At 42.2% G+C, this 12,860-nt stretch overlaps 1 protein-coding gene across 1 annotated transcript in view; it reads right to left on the bottom strand.

Moving 5' to 3' along the window:
- LOC125459481 (low choriolytic enzyme-like) overlaps positions 1-12,860 on the bottom strand; it is a 104,615-nt gene that overhangs the window by 40,135 nt on the left and 51,620 nt on the right. The window contains exons 5-6 of the mRNA XM_048545982.2: positions 9,264-9,384; positions 4,357-4,535 (exon numbers count right to left, since the gene is read on the bottom strand). Coding sequence (XP_048401939.2) covers positions 4,357-4,535; positions 9,264-9,384 — 300 coding nt within the window. The remainder of the gene's footprint in view (positions 1-4,356; positions 4,536-9,263; positions 9,385-12,860) is intronic.

Here is a 12,860-nt window from a genome sequence, read left to right as displayed (position 1 = left end):
TGGCAGAAGAAAACTACGACGGCGACGGAGCAGTTCGAATGTTTGAGAAGAGCAGCTGCAGAGGGCAGACGAAAACGCAGGAAGGAGCCCTCATCTCAAGCCCCGCTGTCCAGAGCATTCCCCTGCCCGCACTGTCACAGGATCTGCAGGTACAGAATAGGAGTCTACAGCTACCAATGGTTGTGCCATCGAAATCGCTGACGGATCTCTTCCCAACTGATCTTCGCAAGCAAAGAATCTGCCTGAAGTTTAGCGATGGAAAGGGATAGGAACATGCCAGAGGTGCTAAATGATTATTTCTCATCTGTTTTCACTGAGGAACAGGAGAATATTGTAGAGGAGAAGACTGAGTTACGGACGACTAGAATTGAAAGGATTAAGGTTAGTAAGGAGGAGGTGTTATCAATTCTGGAAGGTGAGATGATAGATAAATCCCCTGGGCCAGATGGGATTTTTCCCAAGGATTCTCTGGGACACTAGGGTGGAGGTGGTGGAGCCTTTGGCCTTGATCTTTGAGTCCTCATTGTCTACAGGTTTAGTGCCAGAGGAGTGGAGGATTGCAAATGTTGTGCCCTTGTTCAAGAAGGGCAGTAGGAATGACCCAGGTAATTATAGACCTGTGAGCCTTACGTCTGTTGTAGGAAAAGTTTTGGAAAGGGTTATAAGACTTAGGATTTATAATCATCTAGCAAGCAACAATTTGATGGGAGATAGTCAGCATGGATTTGTCAAGGGCAGGTCGTGTCTCACAAACCTCATTGAGTTTTTTGGGAAGGTGATCAAGCATGTGAATGAGGGTAGGGCAGTGGACGTGGTGTACATGGATTTCAGTTAAGCCTTTGATAAGGTTCCACATGGTAGGCTATTGGAGAAAATACAGAGGTACGGGATTGAGGGAGGTTTAGCAGTTTGGATTAGAAACTGGCTTTTTATAAGAAGGCAACGAATGGTGGTTGATGGAAAATATTCAGCCTGGAATCAGGTCACTAGTGGTGTGCCTCAAGGATCTGTTTTGGGATCACTGCTGTTTGTCATTTTTATAAATGACTTGGATGCAGCCATAGGTGGATGGGTTAGTAAGTTTGCAGATGACTCTAAAGTTGGTGGAGTGGTGGACAGTGTGGAAGAATGTTGCAGGTTGCAGGGAGGCTTAGATAAATTGGGCTGAAAGGTGGCAAATGGAGTTCAATGTGGATAAATGTGAGGTGATTCACTTTGGGAAGAATAATAGTAAGGCAGAATACTGGGTCAATGGAAAGATTCTTGGTACATAAAACATAGAACATTACAGCACAGTACAGGCCCTTCAGCCCTCGATGTTGTGCCAACCTGTCATACCGATCTCAAGCCCATCTAACCTACACTATTCCATGTACATCCATATGCTTGTCCAATGACGACTTAAATGTACCTAAAGTTGGCGAATCTACTACCGTTGCAGGCAAAGTGTTCCATTCCCTTACTACTCTCTGAGTAAAGAAACTACCTCTGACATCTGTCCTATATCTTTCACCCCTCAATTTAAAGTTATGCCCCCTCGTGCTCGCCGTCACCATCCTAGGAAAAAGGCTCTCCCTATCCACCCTATCTAACCCTCTGATTATTTTATATGTTTCAATTAAGTCACCTCTCAACCTTCTTCTCGCTAATGAAAACAGCCTCAAGTCCCTCAGCCTTTCCTCGTAAGACCTTCCCTCCATACCAGGCAACATCCCAGTAAATCTCCTCTGCACCCTTTCCAAAGCTTCCACATCCTTCTTATAATGCGGTGACCAGAACTGTACACAATACTCCAGGTGCGGCTGCACCAGAGTTTTGTACAGCTTCACCATAACCTCTTGGTTCCGGAACTCGATCCCTGTATTAATAAAAGCTAAAACACTGTGTGCCTTCTTAACAGCCCTGTCAACCTGGGTGGCAACTTTCAAGGATCTGTGTAGATGGACACCGAGTTCTCTCTGCTCATCTACACCACCAAGAATCTTACCATTAGCCCAGTACTTTGCCTTGCGTTACTCCTACCAAAGTGCATCACCTCACACTTGTCTGCATTAAACTCCATTTGCCACCTCTCAGCCCAGCTCTGCAGCTTATCTATGTCTCTCTGCAAACTACAACATCCTTTGTCACTATCCACAACTCCGCCAACCTTAGTGTCGTCTGCAAATTTACTAACCCATCCTTCTACCCCCTCATCCAGGTCATTTATAAAAATGATAAACAGCAGTGGACCCAACACCGACCCTTGCGGTACACCACTAGTAACTGGTCTCCAGGATGAACATTTCCCATCAACTACCACCCTCTGTCTTTTTTCAGCAAGCCAATTTCCGATCCAAACTGCTATATCTCCCACAATTCCATTCCTTTGCATTTTGTACAATAGCCTATTGTGGGGAACCTTATCGAACGCCTTGCTGAAATCCATATACACCACATCAACCGGTTTACTCTCATCTACTTGTTTGGTCACCTTCTCAAAGAACTCAATAAGGTTTGTGAGGCACGACCTTCCCTTCACAAAACCGTGCTGACTATCCCTAATCAATTTATTCTTTTCTAGATGATTATAAATTCTATCCCTTATAACCATTTCCAACACTTTACCAACAACTGAGGTAAGGCTCACTGGTCTATAATTACCAGGGTTGTCTCTATTCCCCTTCTTGAACAGGGGAACCACATTTGCTATCCTCCAGTCATATGGCACTATTCCTGTAGACAATGACGAGTTAAAGATCAATGCCAAAGGCTTGGAAATCTCCTCCCTGGCTTCCCAGAGGATCCGAGGATAAATCTCATCCAGCCCAGGGGACTTATCTATCTTCACCTTCTGAAGGATTTCTAATACCTCTTCCATGTGAACCTCAATCCCACCTAGTCTAGTAGCCTGTATCTCAGTATTCTCCTCGACAACATTGTTGTTTTCTAGAGTGAATACTGTTGAAAAATATTCATTTAGCGCTTCCCCTATCTCATCTGACTCCAGTAGTGGAGGTGCAGAAGGATCTTGGTAGTGTGGATGTGCAGAAGGATCTTGGTGTCCATGCACATAGATCCCTGAAAGTTGCCACCCTGGTTGATAGTGCTGTTAAAAATTCTTACGGTGTGTTAGGTTTTATTGGTAGAGGGATCGAGTTCCAGAGCCGTGATGTCATGCTGCAACTGTACAAAACGCTAGCGCAGCCTCATTTGGAATATTGCGTGCAGTTCTGGTCGCCCCAATACAGGAAGGATGTGGAAGCATTGGAAAAGGTGCAGAGGAGATTTACCAAGATGTTGCCTGGTCTGGAGCGCAGGCCCTATGAAGAAAGGCTGAGGGACTTGGGTCTGTTCTCATTGGAGAGAAGGAGGCTAAGAGGGGATTTAATAGAGACATACTAGATTATCAGAGGATTAGATAGGGTGACGGTGAGAGTCTTTTTCCGAGGATGATGGCTTCAGCTTGTACAAGGGGACATAGCTACAAATTGAGGGTGATAGATTTAAGACAGATGTCAGAGGCAGGTTCTTTACTCAGAGAGTGGTAAGGGCGTGGAACGCCCTGCCTGCCAATGTAGTTAACTCAGCCACATTAGGCGCATTTAAACAGTCCTTGGATAAGCACATGGATGATGATGGGATAGTGTAGGGGGAGGGCCTTAGATTAGTTCACAGGTTGGCGCAACATCGAGGGCCGAAGGGTCTGTCTGCGCTGTATTGTTCTATGTTCTATGTCTTCTTTTCACCCTCTCTTGCACCGTATCCGCCTTATCTTTCGAGTATTCCAATGGAAAATGTTGAATGTTTTCATGAATCTTCTGCTCAGCTCATGTGAAACAAACTTTTTAAATGGCTGTAGTGTATCTTACAAATGTTTATTATTAATTCTATTGTTAGTTGCACAGTGACACGACATGCGCAAAAACACTCTACAACACTTTACAGCAGCATTTCATCAGTTGTGGAACGCCCCAGTGTCGTGAAAGGTGCTCCATAAGTGCAAGGCTTTCTTTCAAGTTCAGTTTTCATGCATTTGCATCAAAAAGAGTTTGCAAATTAAAACTAAAATTGTCAACTGGATTCAAAATTAGCTTAATGGCCGGAGAGAGAGTGGGATGGTTGGGGGTTGTTTTAGGACTGGAGGCCTGTGACCAGCAATGTTCCAACGGCAACGGTATTGGTTCTTATTACTCAGTAAAAAATTATAAAGCACAACTTTCAGACGAAGACAAATGCGAACCCTAAGTAACTCATATTATTCAACAGCTGGAAGCAATTCAAAAGGAAATTTAACTCAACATAAAGAAAATAAATTAAAGTATGTATCAGCAATTATGAATCAATAATCAAAATGGATATTTTCAATTTTCTTACCCTTTGGAACATTTTCCCACATTATCTTGAGATATTTATCACGGTCACTTCTGGAGTGCTCATGTTGAAAACCAATTGCATGTAGAAATTCATGTGCAACCAAACCAAAATGCACACAGCCTGGAACTTTCAGTGATAATTTTCTCTTAATGGGTCTGTACCCAACATATGAATAGCATCTAAGAAAGTAAGAAGTTAAAAACAAAAATGAATTTTTCTACACCATCAAAACATTAACAATATACACACAGAGATGAATTTTATGTTTATTTATGGCTAAGTATGAGTTGTGCCGAGATTTTATTGCAGGATTTTCACTGCAAAGCAGAGTGAGACAAACATGGCTCATTAACCTCATTGTCCGTTACTGGGAAATCTGTCACATCCAATTCTAGACCCATCTGACCACATACAGTTCCCATAATAATTTGTAACTCAACTGATATCTGCCAAAGGTCTGGCATCCCTTGGTCCCGTGCTATCTTAGGAAGTATGCTGTGCACCCAGACAAGCATTGACAATCCGACATTGTCTCTCACTAGCAGTGCAATGGCAAGAAGCTGCAAAGCCATGCTCCCACCATATATAGCCCTAATCTCACACCCTGGTCGTTATTTAAACTCCACACCACACAATTTAACAGTCCTAATCTACATCCCATTTGAAGACCAATGCTGCATCCTCCATACTCTTTCTTCAATGCCTAGTGGTCACTAACATTTTGTCACTGTCCAGGACAAGAATATCACTTACGGGCAAGCATTTGAATTACTCCAAACATGAGCTGCTGTTCATGTTCAAAATATGAATTATATGTTGGCATCATCACCATAACAGTCCACAGTCTTCTGCATCCACTGGCATTTGCCGGAGCTGTGTGTCAACTGGGTTCTGTCTCTCTTGTGGCGACCATCGCAACTGAGTTTTATTCTCCACAAGGACAGCTTCTTTCACAACATCTTCACCCTTCTTCTTAAAAGGCTACTCCCACTCCCCCAACTCAGAACACCTGCTGCACTCTAATCCCCTTTCCATCCAGACCTACCTGAACCATTCCACTTTACATTGCATTCAGCAGACTAGCTGTGGAGAGGGTCACAAAAAGGAACTGACAGAGCAGAGGCATTCCTTAAAGATCAAGTTTGTTCAAAGCCAGGTATATGAACAAGAATCCCTTAATTCCTTTAATACCCAAAAAGCTCTCAAATTCTGACTCATTCATACTCTATGGCTGCGCATTCTAACCATTCACTGTACCTTGAGTTTATCTACAACTCAAAGTTCCAACTATTTCCCACATTATCCAATACCCAGACTCAAATCCAGACAAAACATGCAGCCCTACAACAGCTAATATCCTCTCAGACACATTCTCCAAAAAATTACAAAGCTTTTCTGCATGAACTGGCTCAGGCCTCAAGTTACATCTGGTGCAGAATATTTTAGAATACAAACTCCAGTCTGATATATCTGTCCACAATGTGCTTTTGATTTGTTCATGGGATGTGGGGATTGTTGGCTAGGCCAGCTTTACTGTCCAGTCCAAATTGCCTTTGAGAAAGTGATGTTGAGTTTCCTTTCCGAACCGCTTAAGTCCTCAGTTTGGTAGGGAGTTTAAGGATTTCAACCTACAGACAGCAAAGGAACAGTGATATAATTCCAAGTCATTATGGTGAGTGGCCTGGAGAGGAACTTGGTGAAATTCTCATGCATTTGCTGCCCTTATCTTTTTGGCCTTCCCTCAAGGAAAGCATTTTGCTGAAATACCACCACACTGTTTCAAGGAAGAGAGGAGGAGATCATTGACGTTCAAGTGGACCAAGTCTTACTTGGAAAACATGTTGCTAACTTCTGCTCAATGTCCATGAAGGCTGCTTTGGTCAGACGGGAGCCTCTATACATCTCAAGGCCGGGGAACAGTATTTCTGGCCTATAAAACTCTCTGCTGATCGAAATAACACCGAGCATAACAATTGCTGAATACCCCAGAATTCTGGGGGTTACCACTGACCAGAAACAAAACCGAACCAGCCAAATAAACTCTGCGGCTTCAAGAGCAGGTGAAAGTTCTGGAATTCTGCGGCGAGTAACTCATCTCTTGAGTCCCCACTGTCTGCCGATCAACTACAAGACACAAGTTAGAAGTGTAATGGAATGACGTGAACTTTCCTTAATAGTGCCATTCCAAGAAAGCTGAAAAAGCTTAACACCATTCAAATAAAACCTACATACTTGACTGGCACCTTATCCGTAAACTTGCACACTCACTCCTTTCACCAATGCACACAGGCAACAGTGTGAACCATCTACAAAGTGCACTGCAGCAACTCACCAAGTCTTCTTTGACAGAGCCTTCTAACCCATGATCGTTATCACCCAGAAGGACAAGGTCAGCAGATGCAAGGGAACACGACCACTTGTAAATTCTCTCTACGGCATACCATCCTCACTTCAAACTCTATAGTTGTTCCCTCATTGTCATTGGATCAACATCATGGAACTCCCTCCCTAACAGCATTGTGCGTTTATCAAAGACTGAAGTGATTTAAGAAGTCACTTCACTTTGACCTTCTAAAGGGCAACTGGGGATAGGAATAAATTCTGGCCTAACCCACAACCCATGAATGGTTTTTAATAAAGACAAATGGGGCTACAGGCTGATAGCTACATCCCAGTACCTTAAAAGAAGTAGTTACGAGATAATGGATGGACTGGGTATATTTTTCCAAATTTCTCTAGAATGAGGAAATATCCCAGCAAATTGCGATTGGACACATGCAGCACTCCTGTTCAAAAAATGATGAAAGAAAGCAAGAAAGTACAGACCCAGCTGTCTAATGTATATTATTTGGAAAAGTGCTGGAATGCATTATTAGATGGACAAGAGTAGCAAATACATGGAAACACGGCCTCCTGCATGGTCTGTACATTCTCAATTGGGACACTATTTTCATTCCTTCATTGTCACGGAGTCAAAATCCTGCAATGCCCTCCCTAGCAGTACTGTGATTGTATCTACAACCCAGAGAATACAGTCCCAGAAGGAAACTTATCATCACTGTGTCAAGATGAATATCCAATGAATAAATGAAAATAAATACATTGTTTGCGCTGAGAACTATCTTATTATTTTTACAGTGTGAAAACATTTCTGAAATCCAAAGCAGCATACACTTCAACAGGTGATGTTGCTATCTTGCAAGTGAATTTATACTGATTGCCATTGACAGCAATTTATTCGGATTGAAAAAACTATCTTGAATTTAATCGTTGAAGTCATCCTTCACACTGCTATTTTGAATTTGGTTTACCCAGTCTATAAAAGGTTAAAGCCCTCCATAGTTACATGATAAATATTTATCTCTGATTTCCTTAAATAATAATTGGCTCTACGCAACATCTAGTACTAATTATCCATAAACAGTTCTCACTAAATTTTTCTGCCCCTCCATTTACACGCAAAATGACTCTCCTTCTTGATTTTGTGAGCTGATATTCCTACTCTTCAGGATTTTGAAATAATGCAAATAATTGGGCAGTACAGTGGCTAAGTGGATAGCAATGCTGCCTCATAACATCAGGGACCTGGGTTTGATTCCATCCTCAGAGTTTACACATCCTCGCCGTGTCTGCGTGGGTTTCCTCCCACAGTCCAATAATGTGCAAGTTAGGTCAATTGGCCATGGGAAATGCAGGGTTACAAGGGTTGGGGGGGTGGTGTAGGTCTGAGTGGGATGTTCTTCAGAGGGTCACGGTGCACTTGATGGGCCAAATGGCCTGCTTTCATACCATAGGGATTCTATGATTCGAGGAAAGAATCAGCATTATATTCCCACACCACAGTAACATGCAAGGAATAAAAGCTGAAAGAACTGTGGATGCTGGAGCTCAGAAACACAAACAGAAAGCTCAGCACATCTGGCAGCATGTGTGCAGAGAAATCAGAGTTAACGCTTGAGGTTCAGTGACTGTTCCTGAGAACTGGTGAAAAGGAAACTAGGGAGCTTTTTTTATGCAGAAGATAACATGGAGAGGAGGTGTAAGCAGTAAATGATAGGTGGAATAGAGCCCAAAGAGAAAGAGGACAGTTGGAGAGATAAAGGACTGAAAAATGGTCAGGTTAGGAGGATGAATAGCTGCTAATGGGAACAGTTAGTGTTTAACAATGAGTTGTGTGTAATAGCAGGCCATATGATAACAAAGATAGTAAGAACTGCTGATGCTGTAGTCAGAGATAACACAGTGTGGAACTGGAGGAGCACAGCAGGCCAGGCAACATCATTGACAAATTTATGGCTTTGTTGAACTGTTTGACTATATTTTTGACTATCCATTTGCTTACAGATGCAAGAAGTGTAAAATATGTTTGCAGTTTACTAGCTTTGTTTTACACTACTGGAAGATGGTACATTTGCTTCTTTGATCAACTCCTTAGATTTGTGCTGTATCTCTCTGGTTAGACATCTCAAAACCTTAACAAATTCCTAAATGTATTCACATCGGGAGTTTCTAGACTGAGTGAGTATTTTACTAATATTTTCAAATTGCCCTAACATACTGCTTCTTGCATTTGATATAATTTAGTTTAGATTCCCCCTGTTTATTTCCCTTCCTTAGACTCATTACTTTGTATTTATAAATGTTTGTGTTGGTCAAATGATTCATTCACCTAAAATGCCAAAATAATTTGGTGTTTGATACACCTGTTGAAAGAGATACTGATTCATTGGGTATATACAAATAAATTGGCTTCATAAAGTTTATCCTCCCCAGTAAGCCTAAGCATGCTTTATGGCTTGACAATTGAAAGAATGGTAACATTTATACCATTTTAAACTATTATTCATATGTGTTATTTTGGTGAATATATGAACAACTGCACAATATTCCTGTATCTTTCAACTTACCCATTTTCCGATTGAACAGAAATATAACCAGGTTCATTACTTCGTCTATAATAAAACTTCACGCAAGTAAGGGAACTAATCTCATGCAGAGATTTCCATATTACTTTTGTCTGATCTTCAGCTATGACAAAAGACAAAAATAAAAAAGAGTGCATTAAACTTAGCAGCATGACAATAAAAGTGATTAAACAGTCATATTACAATGGGAAAAATAATTGTCAAGTATAAAATCAAATTAACTGTAACAACCTTGAGGAAATGCAAGCTTTTGAAGCTTTTACGGAGTTACTGATGGAGTGCTGTACTTTCAGACAAGAGGCAAAAATCAGGAGGATAGAAAGCAAAAAACCATCAAACCAGTACAGTACGGGTTGCACCAACGATTATGCCAATTGTGAAGCCTGACAGGTCGGTACAGCTTTGTGGGGATTTCAAACAGTGGACCACTTTTCACAGCTGGATAAATACCCAATCCCTCACAGAGGACTTATACATGAAACTGGTCGGGGGTGTCCGTCCTTCACGAAGCCAAGCATGAGCTACGTATACTTGTAATTACAATTACATGAGGATTCCCACGGCATGTTACAATTAATACTCCTAAGGATTTGTACCAATATACAAGACTGACTTTTGGGGTATCATCAACCTGTGCCACTTTTCAGTGGACTGCTGACATCTTACGAAGTCTACCTCTAGTCATCATTTATCTGGATTACATACCAACAACCGGGAAGATCATTAAACAGCACATAGAGAACTTGGACCAAAGTGTTTAAACATTTCTCCAAGGTACACCTTAGAAAGGAAAAGTATCACCTACTTGGGCTACAGAGTCAACAAGACCAGATTGCACACATTGGAAGATAACGTAAGGATGATCAAAGATGCCTTGGCTCCCAAGTCTGTATTGGAGCTTGGGTGTTTCCTTGGGTTGGTGAATTATTGTAGAAAATTCATGAGTAACCTGGTGTCCATCCTGGCACCTGTACATTTGCTACTGACAAAGGGTCAGCCTTGGAAATGGTATTGTACCCAAGATGTAGTCTTTAGGGAAGTGAAGAAGCAGGTTTCGCTGTCTAAGGTTAGCACAAACAATCCTAAGTGATGTGGTGCTGACTTGTGATGCCTCTCCGTAGGGTATCAGGGTAGTGTTGGCTCACTGGTGATCCAGTGGAGAGGAGCGCCCAATAGTGTATGCTAGTCAGACTTTGACTGATGTCGAATGAAAATACGCCCAGAAAGAGAAGGAAGATTTGGCGGTCATCCTCGGTGTGAGGAAGTTTCACCAATACCATTGTGGACAGGAATTTGTAATACTGGCGTACCATAAACCCCTGCTAGGGCTAATTAAAGAGGACAGGGTCATACCGTCCATAGCTTCAGGTTGATATCAGCGACGGGCTCTAATTCTGAGAACGTACAATTACAAGTTGGAACAAGTTGGATCCTGGAGGCCAAGTGGCAAATGCTTTGAGCCACCTCCCATTGGTGGATACATTACAATAGTACTGCCACCAGAAATATCCATTCTAGTTTTAAACTTTCTGGACATACACTGGTCACCTCTTACATTATCAAGCAGTGGGCACAAAAAGATCCCATTTTGACAAAACTAAAACAGCTGCTGGTGATGGGAGAAACAAAACAGCCATCACAGCCTGAAATGAAACCTTTCTCCATGTGGTGAGACAAAATCACCATTGAGGACGGTATATTATCAAGGGGAGCAAGAGTGATTGTCCCAAGCAAAGGTTATTGCTCGATACTGGTTGAACTCCTAGGGTTCCAAATGGAAATGTTAGTGAGAAATTATGTCTGAGGGCTAGGACTGAATGCCAGCATACCGGGTTGGTGGACCAGTGCTCACAGTGCCAACAAGGACAAAAATTACTGCCAGCTGCTCTCTTACATTCTTGGAAATAACTGGGTAAACCCTAGATTTGTTAACACGTTGAATATGCCAATCTTTTCATGGGCTCTATGCTTTTAGCATTGTTGACACCCAATCAAAGTGGTTGGATTGGCATAGTCTTCTTTCGTCAAATGCTGAGACAGCAATTGAAAAGTGGTGAGCATTTTTTGCAATACACAGACTCCCAAAGGTGTTGGTCACAGACAATGGGCCATCATTTACCAGCAGAGAATTTGAGCGTTTCCAAAGACAACTGGCATTTGGCATGTAATAACAGCTCCATATCATCCATCTTCCAATAGTGCCAGAAAGCGTAGTCCACACTTTGCAGGCAGGCTTAAAGAAGCAGCCTACAGCTTCACTTGACACCAAACAGTCCCAGTTCCTGTTTGATTATAGATGCATCACTCATGCAGCTACAAGGAGTTGCTAATGGAAAGAAGACTCCACACTAAGATAAGCCTGATCTTCCCAGACCTTGCATGGGGGAGGTGGAACAGCATCAGGAATGACGGACGCATGACTCCTCTAAGCAAGACAAGCAGTTTACTTCAGGGAACAAAGTTTGGTGTTGAAATCACAGGATTTCCTAGGATGGTGACGGCAAGCACGAGGGAGCATAGCTTTAAATTGAGGGGTGTAAGATTTAGGACAGATGTCAGAGGTAGTTTCTTTACTCGGAGAGTAGTAAGTGAATGGAACGCTTTGCCTGCAACGGTAGTAGGTTCGCCAACTTTAGGTACATTTAAGTCGTCATTGGATAAGCATATGGATGTACATGGAATAGTGTAGGTTAGATGGGCTTGAGATCGGTATGACAGATCGGCACAACGTCGAGGGCCGAAGGGCCTGTACTGTGCTGTAATGTTCTATGATTAGCCCTGCATGAGTAAAAGGCCTGGTCAACATGAGGGCAGGTCCCAGACATATTAAGGAAATGTGAGTGAGAGTGTCATGAACTATCACTTCAACCTCATGAAAGGTGCAACCTTGCAAATGGTGCAGGAGCAAAACATACCCGGCCCTTCAGAACATCCGGCAAGGGCTGTTAAAAACCTGTGGGTTCTCCCCTTCTGCTTAGAAACCTCTGAGCACAAGGTGAACAATGCAGATGTTGCACCCTCGAAACCGTTACCAGCTGAAGAAGATGTTTTAGCCAAGACATTCCAGGCACAAGAGGCAGGCTACAGTCGGTACACGTTGTCAGTATCTGAGTTGGAGGAACTGGACCTGATGTGAAAATGAATAAATGGTGGAGCAGACTTGATGGGCTGAATGGCCTATTCTGCTCCTATACCTTACGGTCATATGGTAACTTGCCACATTCCACTGTATCTCATATACTTAACTGTTTTCATTGTGAAGATAAAAGCTAAATACTAGCAATAGAAGGTAATACATCTGTTAAAAATGTGAAGAAATTTAGGTAATTGATATCAGCAGGCAAGAAATGATTGAAGCAACCTGAGAAACTAAAAGCAAGTAAGTCCCAAGACCTGATGGCTGACATCTTAGGACTTTTAAAAGAGACAGTTTTAAAGATAGTGGCTGTGAATGTCACTAAATTTTGAAATTGTCTCATCAGATTAGACTTTAGCAAATGTAACATCCATTCAAAAATAAAAGGATCAGACAAAGGCAACATAGTTTTATGAAACTGGGCTGACCTCAATTGAATTTGC

This window comes from Stegostoma tigrinum, chromosome 17, assembly GCF_030684315.1.
Source record: "Stegostoma tigrinum isolate sSteTig4 chromosome 17, sSteTig4.hap1, whole genome shotgun sequence".
NCBI lineage: Eukaryota > Metazoa > Chordata > Chondrichthyes > Orectolobiformes > Stegostomatidae > Stegostoma > Stegostoma tigrinum.
The sequence above is the reverse complement of the archived record's forward strand: the minus strand, read 5'-3'. Positions and strand labels throughout refer to the sequence as shown.